General features: G+C 48.4%; 1 protein-coding gene across 10 annotated transcripts; it reads right to left on the reverse strand.

Annotated features, from left to right (window-relative positions):
• Positions 1-7,816: 7,816 nt before the first annotated feature.
• WDR13 (WD repeat domain 13) lies at positions 7,817-14,639 on the reverse strand. Of its 10 annotated transcripts, none has more exons than XM_043896551.1 (10): positions 14,522-14,639; positions 14,003-14,082; positions 13,094-13,300; positions 12,225-12,334; positions 11,976-12,106; positions 11,078-11,385; positions 10,224-10,404; positions 9,759-9,900; positions 8,513-8,631; positions 7,817-8,090 (listed from the first exon to the last, which is right to left on the reverse strand). In XM_043896551.1, exons 1-10 carry the CDS (start codon positions 14,622-14,624, stop codon positions 7,906-7,908), a joined length of 1,566 nt encoding a protein of 521 aa, XP_043752486.1. In that variant the 5' UTR covers positions 14,625-14,639; the 3' UTR covers positions 7,817-7,905. The 10 variants fall into 10 exon arrangements, with proteins under 10 accessions (XP_043752486.1, XP_043752484.1, XP_043752488.1 ...); XM_043896549.1 differs by having other exon boundaries at positions 13,094-13,390; XM_043896553.1 differs by having other exon boundaries at positions 13,094-13,334; positions 14,522-14,615.

The raw sequence follows: 14,639 nt of genomic DNA on the forward strand, positions 1-14,639 counted from the left end.
TTCAAGTGATGGTAAATTTCTCTCTCCTGTTTTTAATTCAACTTATGATTATCTCTAAGTCTTTTTAAAAAAATACTTTGTTGAATCTACCTTTATCTAATTATCCACAACAGAAATGAAGGATATCTATCCATTTCTTGTCTCCTCTGTGAATGGAGTGTGAACGCTCCTATGGTCATACAGACATGCGTTTGAATGCTCCGAGTCACACAGATTGGGTACAGGCACAGCTGGGGTAACAGCTGGGATGCAGAGTCCCATGAGTCACACACAGAGTAATTTAGAAACAGGTCAGACAGACTGAGTGTAGACATTCCTGTATAACACAGACTGTGGTATGAACACTTCTGGAGTCATACAGACTAGGGTATTGATATGCTCAGGTCAAAAAGGCTAGGTGTGGACACTCCTGGGTACATATATCCTGAGGTAGGGACCTCCTGCAGTCACAGACTGGGGTGTTGACACTTTGGGGGTCTACAGACTGGAGTTTGGACACTTGTGTTCATTAAGACTGTGCTATGGAGACTCCTTGGCTCACACACAGTCAGGTATGCATGATGGGAGTGTCCATATTCCAGCCTGTGACTTCACTAGAATCTACATTTAGCTCTGTGAATGGTTTGGTCCACATTGCAATCTCCCACCCCATTATATCTTATTGTAGCCTGTATTTCACCAGTAGTAACCACTTTGAAGTCCTTACAAGTTCAGTAGTTTTTATCTCCAATATTTGAATTCAGACAAGAAGGCCACTAATGCTAGAGTATTTACCATAAGTCCTGGTTTGAAGTTTTACTAAAGGGGCACAGATGATGAAAGACCTAACAATGATCCAGGTTCAAGGTCAGAAAACAGGGCATGGATGATAGACTAATTACATGCCAGGGTCTGTGCTCTAAAGCAAGAGTGTTGATGGTAAAATGATTAACTGTGTTTAAAGTCAAGCCAGAGGGTCAATAACAGTAGTTTCCTTATCAGAGGCCCCAGTGGAAGGCAACACCACCAGAGGGGAATTGACAGTGGAAGAATTAACAGGGACTGTGGTTCAAAGTCAGATAAGAGGAGCATTGATGGTAGAAGAGTTAACACACAGGGTTCAATAATAATAGATCAGAAAAACCACTGATGGTGGAATAAAGAGACCCAGATTTAGGGTCAGATAAGAGAAGCTATTTTTTTATTTAGCTAACAATCATTCTGTTTGATTATATAGACAGAGCGGTGTTGATGTTAGAATAGTTAGCAAATGCTTGAATTCAGACTAGACAGGCATTAACAGTTAACAGAGGCCCTGGTTTAGGGTCAGTCTAGAGAAACAGAGATGGAGACAACTGAATAAATATCTGGGTTTGAGGTCAGTCAAGAGGGGAATTCTAAAATAGTTCACAGAGCCTGGGGTTTGAATTCAGATTCCAGGAACACTGATATTGGAAGAAATAACTGTACCAGTTCAATGACAGACTCACAGGGCAGTCATCAGAAGATCAGGTTTGAGGTCAAGTCAGAGGGGAGTTAAATGGTGGCACATGTAACAGAGGTTTGAGGATAGGCCTGGTATGGAGGGATTTAAATGGCTGTGTTGGATAGTTAGACAGTAGATCATTGAATCTGGAAGAGTAAACATTAGACAGGTGGGAGAGCAAGGATAGTAGAAAAGCTTTGATTAGGAAGCAGGATGACACTGAAGATGGGATGACAATAAAACAGGCCCTGTTTTGAGAACAGACCAGGATACTGTCACAGAAGTTAATAGTGGACCATGTCTAAGGTCAGACTAATGGAGCACTGTGACTCATGTTAAAATGGCCTGGGTTCAAAGTCAGATCAGAGAGGTTGAAGGTTGAATAGTTCAAAAGAAGTCCAGGTACAACCAAGGTAGGAGTCTTAGATGAAGATTGAATAAGACATCTGGATTTGATTTGATACCAGAAGGACCTTTCAGTTAGAATATAAAGGCCTAGGTTCAGGTCATGTCAGAGGAGCAGTGATGGCAGGATACTTAACAGACACTTTGTTAAGGTGGACCAGAAGGGCACTGATGGTGGAATTGTTAATAGAGGAGGTCAAATCAGAGAGGCTGGCATCTGAAAACAGTACAAAATTAGATCAGAGGAATTCATGTTGGAATAGTTAACAGAATTCTCCACTCCCAGTCAGACCAGAGGGCTGATGATGGTCGAATAGTTTATAGAGGTCAGGGTAGCAGTAGAATAACAAAAGCTCTGGGTTTTGGTTGGATGTGAAGCCTATCATGTAGGATTAGTTAAGAAATTCTCATGTGGTATCAAAAATGGTCTTGATGCCATGAGAGCCAGCAAAGTCTGAATTTGAGGTCATACCAGAAATGCCTTGATAATTCTAGAGTTCAAAAAGGCCCAGTCAGAGCAGAAAGCAAGGTATGGTGGGATATTAACTAGAGGGCTACATTCAAGTTTGAACCAAAGAACAGTCGGCAGAATTTCATTTCCAAATTAAGACCAGAGGGCTACTGATGATGGCGTGGTTAAGAGTTCCAGATCTTATGTCAAATCAGAGGCACAGTGATGATGGACAAGTTAACAGAGGCCCAGGTTTGACTAAGTTTATTTTTTATTATTTGTTCTTTAATTTCCCCTTAGATTGTAAGTCAAGAAAATCATGAAGATGAATTTAAAACAGAATGTCAACTCTGTTACTTCAGAATTTCACAAGGAGAAAACCCCCCAAGTCATGTATAATATCTATGATCAGTCATCTTGAATCCAGATGTAATAAAGAACATGAAAAATGTGAAGAAATGAAGGTGTTGGAGGAAAATGAGGTTCCCCCAAATGATGTTGAGGTTGACTAATCTTAGTTGAATCTGAGCATATTATTGGTGCTCCGTACTATGCAGGAAAGAGTTAGCAGCAGGCCTGGAAAAGCCTGCTTCAATAGGGGTCCTTGGCTGGCATCTGGAAACTTCTGGGAAATTTCCACCACTCTCTTAACTGATAAGAGTGACTTGATGTGCCTGAACTGTTCACCCAAGCACTGCGGTTTATGCTAAATAGGTATTCTTTCAGGGAGTCTGGAAGTTGGGTATGTGCTAGGCAAGAGGGTACCTATGTGACCAGCCCCCAGTAGAAACCATGGATGCTTCCCTGGTTGACAATGTTTCACATGTGCTATCACACCTGAGGGAATTAAGGGTGTCCTGTGAGGCTTTGCTGAAAGACACCTTGGAGGCTTGTGCCTCGTCTCCTCTGGATTTGACCCCTGTGTGCCATTTCCCTTTGCTGATTGTGCTCTGTATCTTTTTGCTGTAAAAATCATAGCCGTGCATACAACCATATGCTAAGACTGAGAATCCTTCTAGCAAATCACTGATTCTGTGAACAGTCCAGCTCTCTGGACTATCACCACTATCTCATCATCATTTACCTTAAGGTCTGTCAGATGGAACTAGCAGGTACAAATGCTTCTGGCTGCAAGTAACCACACTGTCCGGTAACAGTGGCTTGGATGAACAAGAGGTTACTTTCCTCCATCAACAGGACTGCTGGTGTTAGTTCAGCAGCTCAACTATGTTGGGCCAGGCTGGGGTCTCTGTGACTCTGTGGACTGAGCCTGAGGTCTCAAGGTGGTAGCTACACTTCCCATTGATGCATCTGGAGCCAGCAGCCTATGAAGCTAGTGGGAAGGCAGCAAGTGGAGCAAGAGCCTCCTTGATATTACGGAACTTTGACATTTTCCGGGTGACTCAGGTCATTGACAAGGGATTTGGGTTATCTGTCTCCCTGCCTATACCCCAAAGTTTCTCTCCTCATTCAGTGCTCAGTAGCTCAGTCATGTCCAACTCTTTGTGACCATATGGACCGTAGCCTGCCTGCCAAACTCCTCTGTCCATGGAATTTTCCAGGCAAGAATACACTCAGGGCTCCTCTCAAATACTGAACATTACTCTGTGGTCTCTGAGCTATTCCAGGTCCTGAATTTGGGCCCTGGGTGGGCTTGGGAGGAGGTGGGGGTGGCTTGGGGTTTCTCTGAGGTGAAGAGAGATTACTCATCCCCTTCCTCCCACAACAGGAGCCATCACCTCAGCCTTGGGGTCCATGGTTGCTCTGCACTGCCTTGGCGCTCTCAACACCTCTGCTCCCTACTTGCAGAAAACAACCAATGCAACAACAGGTATGGGGCTCATGGAGTGGCTGCCCCAAAGGTGGGGGGAGCCTAGGAACCTCACCCTCTCTGAGGAGCAGGCGGAGTCCTGCAGACTAATAATAGGATGAAACCTCTGTGGTAGAAGCCAACATTCCCTACCTTAGCCCCTCTGCTGCTGCCACCCCATCACTGCTTGCCTCAACTAATGCAGGGTCTTCTGACTGGCCCCCCTGCTCCTGCTCCCCTCCTTCAGTCTGTTTTCTCCACAGTGCCCAGGGGGATCCTCTCATAATGAAGTCAGACCATTCCCCTACTGTGCTCAAAATCTTCTGGGAACTCACCCCTCACTCAACAAAAAAGTTCAAGTCTTCACAGTGGCTCCTAAAGCCCTCCAGCATTGGACCTGTCCAACCTTATCTCCTACCAAACCTTGATCCAGCTATACTGGCCTCTATGATGGTCCTTCTGGCACACTCCAGCCTTGGCACATTTGCACTGCCTTTTCTAAACCTATAATATTCTTCTCCCTCACACACAGTGGCTCTCTCACTTCATTCAGGTATTTGTATAAATTTCACACTGTCAGAGACTCCAGGCTTCCCAGGCGGCTCAGTGGGTAAAGAATCCACCTGCAATACAGGAGACGCAGGAGATGAGGGTTCAATCCCTGGATTGGTAAGATCCCCTGGAGGAAGGCATGGCAGCCAACTCCAGTATTCTTGCCTGGAGAATCCCACGGACAGAAGAGCCTGGAGGACTACAGTCCATAGGGTTGCAAAGAGTTGGACACAACTGAAGCAACTGAGCATGCACAGAGACCCAAGATAGCCAAAGCAATCTTAAGAAAGAAAAATGGAGCTGAATTAGGCTCCTGACTTCAAACTACACTACAAGGCTACAGTAATCAAAACATTATGGTACTGGCACAAAAAAACAGAACTATAGATCAATGGAACAGGACAGAATGTCTAGAAATAAACTTACATGCCTATGGTCAATTAATCCATGACAAAGGAGGCAAGAATAGACAATGGAGAAAAGACAGTCTCTTCAGTAAGTGCTGCTGGGAAAACTGGTCAGCTACATGTAAAAGGATGAAATTAGAACATCCCCTGAAACCATATACAAAAATAAATTAAAAATGGATTATAAACCTAAATGTAAGACCAGATACTATAAAACTCTTAAAGGAAAACATAGGCAAAACACTCTTTGACATGAATTGCAGCAATATCTTTTTGGATTCACCTCCTAGAGTAATGAAAATAAAAATAAACAAATGGGACCTAATTAAACTTAAAGGCTTTTTGCACAGCAAAGAAAACCATAAACAAACCAAAAAAGACAATTTTCTCCCACAGAATGGGAGAAAATATTTGCAAATGATGTGACCAACAAAGGATTCATCTCCAAAATATACAAACAGTTCATGTGGCTCAATATCAAAACAACAAACAACCCTTGGGATCTCCCTGGGGGTCCAGTGGTTCCACACTTCTCTTGCAGGGGGCATGGGTTCAATCCCTGGTTAAAGAACTAAGATCTAGCATACTGTGTGGTGCCGCCAAACAAAAAACAAACAGGCAAAAATGAGCAGATGATCTAAATAGACATTTCCCCAAAAAAGACATACAGATGGCCAAAAAAGCACAAGAAAAGATGCTGAACATCACTAATTATTAGTGAAATGCAATTCAAAACTACAATGAGGTATCGCTCACTGGTCAGAATGGCTATTATCAAAATTCTACAAACAATAAATGGTGGAGAGGATGTGGCAAAAAGAGAAACCCCCCTACACTGTTGGTGGGAATGTAATTTGGTACAACCACTATGGAGAACAGTATGGAGGTTCCTTAAAAAACTAAAAATAGAGCTACCATATGGTCCAGCAATCCCACTCCTGGGCATATGTCCTGAGAAAAACATAATTTGAAAAGATACATGCACGCCAGTGTTCATTGTAGCACTATGTACAATAGCCAAGACATGGAAGCAATCTAAATGTCCATCAACAGAGGAATGGGTAAAGATGTGATACACAGAGTTTCCCTGGTGGTCCAGTGGTTAACAGTTCACCCTGCAATGCAGAGACACCAGTTCAATCCCTGCTCAGGGAAGATCCCACATGCCACAGAGTAACTGAGCCCTTATGCCACAACTACCAAGCCCACACTCTAGAGCCCATGAGCCACAATTACTGAGCTCACATGCTGCAACTACAGAAGCCCAGGTACCTAGAGCCCATGCTCTGCAACAAGACAGAAGCCACCACAATGAGAAGCCTGCACACCACAACAAAGAGTAACCCCCGCTTGCTCCAACTAAAGAAAGCCAGTCTGCAGCAATGAAGACCCCCATAGCCAAAAAATAAAGTAAATCTTTAAAAAAAAGATGTGGTACATATATACAATGCAATATTACTCAACCATAAAAAAGAATGAAATAATGCCATCTACAGCAACATGGATAGAGCTAGAGATTATCACACTAGGTGAAGTCAGACAGAGAAAGATAAATATCATATGATATCTCTTATTTGCAGGATCTAAAAAGAACACAAATGAATTTATTAACAAAATAGAAACAGACTCATAGACTTGGAAAAGAAACTTATGGTTACCAAAAGAAAAGGTGGGAAGAAGGAATATTAATAAATTAGGAGTTTGGAATTAACATACATATACTTCTATACATAAAACAGATAACCAACAAAGACCTACTGTACAGCACAGGGAACTTGGTTCAACATTCTGTCACAACCTTATGGAAAAAGAATCTGAAAAAGAATAGATACATGTATATATATAATTGAATCACTCTGCTGTACACCTAAAACTAACACAACATTGTACATCAACCATACTCCAATATAATATAAAATCTAAAAAAATAAATAAGGGTTTCCCTGGTGGCTCAGGGGTCAAGATTCTGCCTGTCAATGTAGGAGACACTGGTTCGATCCCTGGTCCAGGAAGATCCCACATGCCATGGAGAAACTAAGCCCATGGGCCACAACTATTGATCCAGTGCTCTAGAGCCCGGGAGCCACCACTACTGAGCCCATGTGCTACAAATACTGAAGACTGTGCCACAAGAGAAACCACATCAATGAGAAGTCTGCACACTGCAATGAAGAGTAGCTCCTGCTCACCGCAACTAGAGAAAAGCCCACACAGCAACGAAGACCCAGAATAGCCAAAAATAAATAAAATTATTTTATAAAATACATAAAAGATAAATTTTACATGGTCAGGAACATCTGTGATCATGATACCAAAAAGAGCCTAATCCTCCCCACCCTCTTGCAACTCTATCCCCTATCCTTTCTTCTCACAACACTCAACTTTAGCTGACCCATTATATATTTTTGTTTATCATCTACCTGACTCCACTGGAATGTAAGCCTCACAAGGGCAACGATTTTTGTCAGTTTAGGTCACAGCTGTACCCTCAGTGCCTAGAACAGTTACTGGCATACAGTAGGTGCTTGATAATGTCCGTCCAATGCATCACTGTGTAAAACAAGTGAAGTAGTGCCTCTGACATGGCAGATGTTCATAAATGGTTGTTGAATGAATGAATGAATCAATGTATGAAGGCATGAATGAGGAGGTGAACCTCACCCCATCTTGGGTCCTAGAGCTGCCCTATCCCCCATCTCGCCCCTTGCAGAACTGGAAGTCAGCCATCAGCACAACCACAGGAACTTTATTTACAAATACAAGACTGGGGCAGGAGGTGGGTGGGAAGGTGAACGGTAGCAAGGCTGGAAGTCTCCTACTTTTGCTCCCGCCTCCAGACGATAACCATGCCACTAGCGTCGCTTGAAGCCAGCAGGCTCTCATCACAGTTAAAGCTGACATCCAGCACGGGCGCACTGTGGCCCTGCAGCTTGTTGACGGCGGCCTTGGCTGCCCGCTCCACGTCAAAGAAATGCACGCACATGTCCTCACTGCCAGTCACTGCCCAGATGAGAGGAAAGACCATCAGGAGGTGTTGCAGGAGGCAGTGGGGTGCCCTGCATGTGGAGTCTCTGAGGTGTCTGAGGTGTTGATGGATTTATGTCCAAGGTGTGAAGTCCCAGGGCTAGGGGCCCTGGAGTATACCAGCCCTAGATGGGAGGTCACCTAGCTGTGTTGGTTCTGTGTCCAGAGTGTGAGGTCTCTGTGTTCTTTGTTGGTGGGGGTGAGGAGGGGTCTGTGTCTCAGGCTATGAGGTTTCTGGGGTGTTTGGGGGTCTGTGTTCAAAGTGTGAGGTTGCTTGGAGTTTCTGAAGCCCAGGAAGTCAGGGCATTGGGGTATCCTGATATTTGAGCCAGAACAGCACCACCCCTGGTCCCCAATCCTCCCTGGCCACCCAGACACCCCAATCCCATGGGACTCACCCACACAGGCCCCCTGGCGGAAGGACATGAGAGGGCAGAAGATACTGCGCACAGGGTGTGAGCTCTGCTCAATGGGGAAGCTTCTCTTCAGCTGCAGGGTCCCCTCATTGTCCACCACTCTGAGAGGAGGAGAAGAGTGGGTCAGGGGGGCAGCATCAGCACCGGGGGAGACAAATGGTGGGCTAGCCTGTGTCCCCAACCCCCACACCCAAACTCCTTTCAAGGTTCATGAAATCCAGTTTTGAGACCACTGCATAAACGTATAAAGCATGGGCTAGAGTGCAGTAGTGACCGTTTGGAAGCTGTATCTGTTGATATATGTGGGGAACCTCTTCTGTTTAACTCACTAGTTCCTTTCTCTAAGGATCCCTAAGAGATCCTGGAATTAGGACACGCACAAAGAGAGGAAATGGCTGACCAAACTACAGGACCCCTGCACTGTGGAACACCATATGGCCATTCAAAGGAATGAACCCGAACTACTCCAGGAAGTCTGGGGCATTTCCACAGCAGTTTGGTAAGGAAAGCTTTCTGGCATATAGCCCAGGCTGAGAACTGCATTTAGGTGACATAACTGTGTGGAGATAGTAAAACTCCCTGCTTCAAAAAGAAAAAAAAAAAAAAAGGAAGGAAAGAAAGCATGCCACTGCTCTAAGGGCATGCTAAGTCACTTCAGTCGTGTCCAACTCTTTGTGACCCCATGAATGGTAGCCTGCCAGGCTCCTCTGTCCATGGGATTCTCCAGGCAAGAATACTAGAGTGGGTTGCCAGGCCCTCCTCCAGGGGGGGTCTTCCCAACCCAGGGATCGAACCAACGTTTCTTACATCTCCTGTACTGGCAGGTGGGTTCTTTACCACTAGCATCACCTGGGAAGCTCTAAGGGGGCTCTAATCCATTTTATGGCTCAGTTTGCTCATCTATAAAATAGATATGATAATAGCACCCACCTCATAGGGTTTTTGTGAGGATTAAATGAGGTGATATGTGTAATGTGCTTTGAACACAGCCTGGCCCCAGTAATTGCTATGAACATGCTAGCTACTACTATTACTATTACTTCTCCTATTGCATTACAGCTCCTATTGACGTTGCTATTATCATATTATTAGGAGACCAGATCTCCACCCTCAAGGAAGTTAATCTCCACCCTCCACAGCTCAGTCTGCTGGGAAGAGAAGGCTCTCATGCCAGTCTGACAGAGGGGCCAGGCTCCCCACCTCCAGGTGGCACAGAAAGGAGACCCACCTGTAGAGCAGCAGCTTGTTGAGGCAAGCATTGATGAGTAGTGAGGGGTCCCGGGCCTCACGGCTGACCCAGGAGCGGGCAGAGATGCTGGTCACGGGGCTGCCCTCGTGCACCACCAGACGCTTGGCTTTGGTCAGCTTCCCTGTGGCAGCAGAGAGGAGGCAGAGGTGAGTGCTAGGGCTGTGCACCAGGAGGGTGGGAGTACAAGCACCCAGATGCAGGTCAGCGGCCTGCCTGTGTGTGCTAAGTTGCTTCAGCTGTGTCCAACTCTTTGCGACCCTATGGGCTGATCCTGCCAGGCTCCTCTGTCCATGGGATTCTCCAAGCAAGAATACTAGAGTGGGTTGCCATGCCCTCCTCCAGGGGCTCTTCCCAACCCAGGGATGGAACCTGTGTTTCCTGCAGCTCCTACATTGTAGGATTCTTTACCACTGAGCCACCAGGAAAGCCCGGGTGCCTGCCTACCTGTGGCCATGTCAAAGAGGAAGGAGAAAACACTGCCACGGTCATCACCCGCCCAGAGAAGTCGGCCAGGGGCATCAAAGGACAGAGCGAGGACGCGGCCCGTCAGCTTGCTGGAACCACCCTTCACTTTCTTGCCCGTGGAGATGTTCATGACGTGCACATTGTGCTTGGCATTCCCCACCTGTGGGTGAAACCCACATACCATCACCCTGCTCCCAGCTAGTCCTCCTTCCTTGAGGCTGCAGTTGATGGAACTGGCTGATCCCTTATGCGCTCTCATTATAGGAGGGTGGGTCGATAGACTGCAAAGTGACCCAGGCTGGTAATCCTCCCCAGCTGGTCCCTCTTGCAATTTGACCAAAACAGACAGCTGCTCCCAGAACTAAAGGGAACTGTCTGGTCTTTCTTGGAGTTTTCGACTAGTCTAGGACAGAAGATCCCAGAGCACAGGCTCACGGGGCCAACTCCCCCTACTCCCTGCTCAGGGCTGGCCAGACTTTTCATTTCCTTCCCCTGCCCTCTGACTCTCCATCCAGGTCAGACCACCAAAGAGCTGCCACTGGGACAAGGTTTCCAACCAGTAACCTTGCTCCCCAGCCAGCAACCCCTGCAGCTGGCAAATGGTAGGACTACTGCTGATGGGGCCATGACCCTACCCACAGACTGCCCCATCCCCACAGTGAGCCCACTCCAGTCCAAGAACTGAGACCCCAGTCCTGCCTTGTTTCCCTCTGAATCTGGCCAAAGGAGGATGGAGGTGATGGACTAGAGGGGACTCCTTATCCCCATTCCCTGAGACACGCCCTCCCGGCTTGGCATCCCTCCCTTGGCGAGGGGGCGCCCTGGAGCCTGACCACGGTAAGGTTGTTGTTGACCGGCTGGAAGGTGCAGCAGAGCAGTTCAGCGCCGTCAGGGTCAGGGATCTCCCGGATGCAGCGGCCATCCTCAGAGGCCCAGATGCGCATGGTGGCATCAAGGGAGGTGGACACAAGGATGTCATTGGAGAGAGACCAGGCAAAGTCGGAGACCCCGCGGGTGTGGCCCCGCAGCACTCGGAGCACGGTGGGCGGGGCAGGTACCAGCTGGCACAGTGAGATGCTGCCATCAAGTGAGCAACAGGCCAGGCGGTGCCGGTCATCATTGGCGAAGCGCACCCTGGGGACTGCAAGGCCAAGGAGCCATTTGGGAGAGTCAGCATGCTCACCGAGTGCTTTCATTTATGGAAGCTTCTGACCTGTGAGCTGGGGGCCAGGATCCACTCCACCAGGCACAGTGGCCTCAGCAAAGGGCTTTCCTTGGCTGAGAAAGAGAGCTGGAACCTGGAAGGCCCTCTGCCAAAAACTCCCTAAATCTTGGCAGGTACCTTATGGACTGTAAATGACTTCTGTAGTGTGAAATGGCTTCCACATCTCAGTTAGCACTTTCTAATTACCAAGGTCTTGGCAGTTTGCAACCCACTCTGCCCTTTGCAAGGGGATTTCTCTGCAGCAGAAGCTTTAAGCTCCTTCAAGTGACTCACGACGCCAGAAGCCAAGTGCTCTTTTAAGCTGCTCAGTTCTTTTATGGTAGATAAAGTAACCAAGGCTTTGCAGATCACTTTGCAGAGGGCTTTTAGGTTTGTGAAAAGTTTGATGTATGGGAACTGCCCCATCAGAGGTGGACCCAAGACTCTGCATTCCAGAAAAGGAGGCACTGGGTTGCTGTCAGTTTGGGCAAATGCATGGTGATGGGACCCGCCATCCACTGGCTCACCTGCCTCATCCACGTGCTGGTCAAAAACATGGTACATGCCCGCAAAGGCATAGTTCTCGCTCAACGATGTGTCCCCAGCCATGGCTCGACTTGCTTCTGCCGCTGAGGTGGGCACCACGCTGCCTGGGGGCCTAGGCCCCAGTAGGAGTGAGGAGTAAGAGAAGGGAGGTACTAGCGTGTGGCCTTTCATTTTCCCATGGCCCCTCCCCTCCTCACAAACCTCTTCTTTCAGCTGCCCCTGGTGCATACCTGTCCTCATAGACAGCACGGTTCATCTGTGCTTGCAGTTGGTAGGAGCCTCGGCTGACAGAGCGGCGGTGCCCACGGGCCCCCAGGGCCCGAGGATCATCTTCAAAGTCCTGGCAACAGAGGGTCAGAGTGGGCACACCTTGCAAACAGCCCTCAAGAACCTATAAGATCTAGAATCTTCAAAATATATCCAGAACCATGGGAACTTCCTGGCGGTCCAGTGGTTAAGACCACACTTCCACTGTGAGGGCGTGGGTTCAATCCCTGGTTGGAGAACTAAGACCCCATATGCCAGAACCAGATTCCTTCTCACCCCTTCCACAGCCACCACTGCTGGCACTACTGTGGTGGCCTCTGCATTAGTTCCCTTGCTCTTGCCCCGCTCAGCAGATATTCAACAAATGTTCTTTGAACAAAGAATGAATACTTTTCCACCAGAAAACCACTTGATTTAGTCTCTTGCCTCATTCAAGTCTCAGCTCAATTGTCACCTCCTCAGAGAGGCCTTCCCTAATCATCTCCATTAGAAACAGCTTTTTTTCTGTCCCCCACACCAGTCCCGTTTCATTCCCCAAGTCTGCTTTATTTTTCCACATTAGCACTCCTCACTACAAGCCGTGGTAGTTATTCACTTGTTTACCTGCTTTGCTACGTTTATTGACCTATTTATCTCATTTATTGCCTGTTAATCAACCTATTTATCTTATTTGTATTTGTTGATTTATATCACACATTATCTCTTTTTGCCTCCTGCTCATCCTAAGAGCCTAGAACAGTGCCTGGCACATAGCAGGTGCTTGACAAGTCTGTTGAATGAATAAATATGGAGGCAGGTAGTAAACACAGCAGGTGCATGGGGAGGAGCTCACCTCCATGCGGTCAAGGGTAGTGCGGCTGCTGCGGACGATGCTGTTGCTATAGGCACGAGCACTGCCTGGCTCAGAGAGGGGCCCGTAACGCTGGCCCAGCAGCTGCCCACGCAGCCTCAGGTACTGCCGACGCAATGCTGGAGGGTGCCCAGCTTTGGCATTCTCTCGCAGTAGCTGGCTGCGCCGTCGGATATATTGCGTCCGAAACTGTGGAAACGTTGGTGTGCGGTACGCGTTGTACCTGCGATGGCAGGAGGCAAGGCGGGCAGCAGGCACAGGACAGAGGGAGTCAATCAACTCAAGGGATAGGGAAGAAGAATGAGGTGTGTGTCAGGATGGCAAGTGGTCAGAAGTGGTGATGGGGGTCTCTCTGGTGCTGTAAATGAGGGTGAGTCCACAATAGTAATGGGCATGGCAAGAAGGTCCGTGTGGGTACAATGGAGGCAGTCTGCAATTTTGCTGGAAGTGGTATGGGGTGACCGAGTCAGTGTAGACAATGGTAGAGGCCAATCTGACATGGTGTAGGAGTTAGTGTGGGCAATGGTGGGGGTCAGTATGGGATGGCGACTGGGTCAGACTGGGGAAATGACGGTGGTAAGAGAAGTCTGGAGGCAAAAGTGGGAACAGGATGTCACCAGCCTGGGCTCTATCAACCCCTCCCAAGGCTCTAATACCAGACGCTCTGCGCATGCCCACATGTGACTGCATTCTCCTAGCATGCTCTTTAACGACCCTCTCTGGCCAGTCATTCTCTCGGCGGGCAAGCCCCGCACGCTACTACTGCACATGCTCACCTCCGGCAAGCCCACTCAGCCGCAAAAGGCAAGTTCTCTGCCCAGCCTCATTTATTGCCACTGCGCATGCACCACAGTAACTTCCGCTCCCACGAGCTCCGACCCCACGCCTCACCTCGCGTCTACTGCTAAGACCTGCTGCCACACCGCGGCCATTCCCTGGCCTCCTCTTCCGGCGTGTCCGCCCGCGGGAGCCTGCAGGACAAGGGCCTGGAATGTCAGCGTCTCAAGTGAAGAGATCTAGTTCCGCCCCTTCCGCCAGGCGATCGTTGCCATAGACACAGAGTCCCTCCAGTCCACGACGTCTCGAAATCCCACCCGGCTGTTAACATGGTCACCACCCCAGTCCTGCCCTTCCCAGGCAGCGCCCGGGTGACTCATAGCGGCGATTCAGATCTGACCCCACCCTTCCCGGTCACCATAGCAACGCCCCTCCCCCACCTAGTAATCCTTGTCGGCAATCCCCAACCATCTTGCCCCCTCCCACCCCACGCATTCCGTTCCAGGGTCCAAGAGCAGGACCCGGGATCAGGGACCACCTCCGGGGCTGCCTCCCGCTCTTGAGGCTCCCGGGGCGGCCCTGAAACCAGTGTCACCCTTCTCTCCTCTCTCTCTCTCTCTCTCTCTCTCTCACAGGCTCCAGCAAGATGGCCGCCTGCTGCCAGGAAGAGCCGCTGAGCGCGGAGCAAGTCGATAGGAATCCTCCCCAGGGCGTGGGAGAAACCACGCAGGCGCATTAAGGAACAGGCACT

The sequence above is a fragment of the Cervus elaphus genome, chromosome X (genome assembly GCF_910594005.1).
Source record: "Cervus elaphus chromosome X, mCerEla1.1, whole genome shotgun sequence".
NCBI lineage: Eukaryota > Metazoa > Chordata > Mammalia > Artiodactyla > Cervidae > Cervus > Cervus elaphus.

Excerpts from the sequence above, each read along its gene's own strand:
- WDR13 (XM_043896549.1), bottom strand. The coding sequence starts at position 14,624 with ATGCGCCTGCGTGGTTTCTCCCACGCCCTGGGGAGGATTCCTATCGAC. Across the intron at positions 12,107-12,224 it reads CGTGCTGTCTATGAGGACAG|GCCCCCAGGCAGCGTGGTGC; the intron begins GTATGCACCAGG and ends ACTGGGGCCTAG. Across the intron at positions 8,632-9,758 it reads AACAAGCTGCTGCTCTACAG|AGTGGTGGACAATGAGGGGA; the intron begins GTGGGTCTCCTT and ends TCCTCCTCTCAG.